General features: G+C 42.2%; 1 protein-coding gene across 1 annotated transcript; it reads left to right on the forward strand.

Annotated features, from left to right (window-relative positions):
- The first annotated feature begins 1,064 nt into the window (after window positions 1-1,064).
- On the forward strand, window positions 1,065-3,187 carry LOC137916350 (E3 ubiquitin-protein ligase RNF182-like). Its single transcript, XM_068759394.1, has 2 exons — window positions 1,065-1,128; window positions 2,445-3,187. Exons 1-2 carry the CDS (start codon window positions 1,065-1,067, stop codon window positions 3,185-3,187), a joined length of 807 nt encoding a protein of 268 aa, XP_068615495.1.
- Window positions 3,188-3,415: the final 228 nt, after the last annotated feature.

The following is a 3,415-nucleotide window of genomic DNA, read 5'->3' on the forward strand; positions in this document are numbered from 1 at the left end:
AGAGCTGTTGATTGGCCCTCACTGTCGACACAAAAATGGCAATGAAATACGTAGAAATAATAAGAAAACATAACTCGTGATAAAATGAGACAAAAACAATAGTGAGAAAATGTATGCCCAATAGGACCAATAGGCATACATACATGTGTAATCTTGTGCCTATTGGTCCGTTTACCGGGTTGTGTCCTGTGTCTGTTTGTGATCATTCTAATTTGCAATCTGTGTATTACCAAAGTGATAGAAAGTTGGCAGGTGTATTTAAGATTGTACAAAATCCATCAATAATATTTCTACCAGTAATTGACAACATTTCAGCAGTTCTCACTGCTGTATGTGACTGAACTGCTTCTTTAAGGACCTGAAACCATGTTATGTAAGGAAAGATTAGTCAAGGCAATTTGAAAATGGAAAATGCACCTCAGCTACTGCTCTCCAAAGGGAAAATTATGTAATTTAGATACTTTGTTATTCACCTCAATAATTAAAAAAAACAAACATTTTGTAATTCCATACTGCCGTTGCACCACAGATGGATTTCCAGTATTGTGCGGTCATCTGACTTCTTATTTTTGACAGAAATTACATAAAAAGACAATACAGACAGAGTTTAGTCTGAATGTTGCAATATCACGTGCATTTTTATTGTCAGTACCCCCCCCCCACTACTGCTGACTCTCTCCCCTGTCTCTCATGCCTCTTTTTGTAATGTAAACACACAAAATCCTCTATCGTTCGTTCTCGATCCTCCTCCCTCTTTTCTGTTTGCCTGCCTCCTGCAGTTTCCCCTCCACTCTCTCCGCCCAATGTCAGCTCTCCCCGCTCCCCTTCTACCGTTTAGACTGCAGCAGGCTCTCCTCAGCCTTCTGTCTTTCTTTAAGCAGACTCTGCAGGTGAATGATTTCCCTCTGGTGAGAAGCTCTCCTCCCATCTGTTTCCTCCTCCAACATGGTTAGTCTGGTTGACGCTTGCCTCCGGTAGACCTGCGCGCACGCACACACACAGATAGAGAAAGAGAGAGAGAGAGAGAGAGGAATGAGATGTCGCTATGACAGAGGTGGATTTACATGAAGGACAACGCAGCAGAGACAACCGGATTTGAGGAGGGGGAGTTGCAAACATTGGGACGAGGTGAGGAACTCACATACGCGATAACCTTCTAGGTAGTGAGAACATCTGGTGTTTATTTGTTGATAGGGTGTGTACATGTATTATTCCATCAAATTATAGCTTTACTATATTTTATTCATATTTAAGTTGTCTGCAGCTGTTGAGCTGCAGATAGTTCAGAAGTACTGCAGGTAGTGCAGCACACACACACACACACACACACACACACACACACACACACTCATACAAGTGGAAGACACGTCTTTTATCATTTGGACTCGTCAGGCTCAGTGGATGCAGATACAGACATGGCAATAAAGAATCAATGAAAGAATGAAACGCAAACAATAATAATAATACCTAGAGTGGCGAGTCGAGTGTGTCGCTGCTCTGCTGCTGGAGGACATTTCTAATAACAGCTCTGAATAATAACAGTGTGTGTTTGTAATTTACTACCTTTTCTGTGTACACACAAGTTTTTCACTGCAGGGTTCATGGATTATAAAATATAAAATGGCATTGTGAAAACTGCAAAACTGGTGATTAGCATTCCGTCCCTTTTGTGCGATCACACTAATCTTTAGAACGGCATCCTGAACTATCTCCCAAACTATAAATCATTCATTTCCAGGAACACAGACTACAAACATCTGATGAAAAAGGGCAAATGTCACATTGTGTACCGTATGTACAATATGATAATCGGTGCAAAATATATGATTTTCCCATCAATTCACCCTCAGCAAATGGGGCCATGTAATGTAGCCGTTTAGCCAATGGCTAATTCAAGGTATAAAAGAATGACATTAAAATCAGCCAATCAGCATCCTCAAATCAAACATCTGAGCCAGCACTATTTTGCTGCCTCCAATCCATCGCCAGGCCCGGCTCAAGTCAAGACTGTTTGCTGAGGTTGGCATATTTACTACCCCCCCCCCCCCATCTTGGATGTTTCATCTTCTTATTGCTTTTATATATGAAATTATGGTCAATATACCGTAATTAGGTTTTTTTTACAAGAATTTGAAGGGTGAAAAAATGCTTTCATGTCAAAGGGAAAACAGCCTTCTATTAACTAATGCCATTGGAGAACGGATATCAAGAGCACTTGTCAAGTGCAACCACAAATTCTTATCAGGGATATTTGCTGAAATTAATTAGATGCGGCCACTGAGAAAACCCAGGAACACAGACTACAAACATCTGATGAAAAAGGGCAAATGTCAAAATACACAGAAGCATCAGCTTGTTTGTGAGATGGTCAAGATAAATACCATTATCTCTCAAACTATTTGTTCACTGTATATCTCTGCTTCTATATGTTCCTCCTTCTCCAGAACATGACTCGAAGATGAACTGTCCTCAGGCTGAGTTAGAGGGGAAGGACGGTCCTCCACCCGAGGAATTGGAGTGTAAAATCTGTTACCAACGCTTCAATGCCCACAACCGCAAACCTAAGATCCTGGACTGCCTGCATCGGATATGCACACGTTGTCTTGTCAAAATCTTGGACATCGCAGATGGAGCGGGCTTCATCTCTTGCCCCTTTTGTCGACACCAAACTGAAATCATAGAGTATGAGGTGTCGGCCCTGCCTGACGATGTTAATATAATTTCCCACTTGGTGATGCAGAACCAATCTGGGAGTGCTGATCACAATGGGGAGGTGATCTTGACTCCAAAGAGTTTCTCCTCCAGCCCATCTCAAGCCTCCTCCAACTGCCTGGTGATCACTATAATGGAAGTACAGAGGGATTCACAATACTCTCCCCACCAAAACGATAGCTCTGATTTCTATGCCGAACCAAGCCTGAACTCAGATTCAATGGGCCCCAACGGACCATCTGATCAGGATGCCATGTCTAAGTTCTGTAACCATGTACCGCGTATCCTGGTTTGGCTGCTGGGATTCTTGTACTTTGGCTCACTGCCTCTTGGAATCTACTTGTTGGTAATCCAGAGAGTGACACTGGGCATTGTATGTGTCAGCTTAGTGCCATCAAGCCTAACTATTTGCCTGGTTTACGGGTTCTGCCAGTGTCTGTGCCAGGGCATGTGTGACTGCTCCTCTAGGGCCTGATAGGATGCTACCATAGAAGTGGCTGCCCAAGTTAAATATATATTTAATATGTTTTGTACATAAATATTGGGTGAACAGTTAAGTGCTTTACCTTCATGGAAACAACGGATCCTTAAAGACCATCTTTAAGTTAGTTTAAGCGTTTGCTCTATTGACTGACTCGAAGATAAATTTGCTAAATGAGAACTGAGTCCTTGGCAAGTTCTGTTCATTGGAGCAGTGCCTATA

Source organism: Brachionichthys hirsutus, unplaced genomic scaffold (assembly GCF_040956055.1).
Source record: "Brachionichthys hirsutus isolate HB-005 unplaced genomic scaffold, CSIRO-AGI_Bhir_v1 contig_210, whole genome shotgun sequence".
In the NCBI taxonomy this organism is placed as follows: domain Eukaryota; kingdom Metazoa; phylum Chordata; class Actinopteri; order Lophiiformes; family Brachionichthyidae; genus Brachionichthys; species Brachionichthys hirsutus.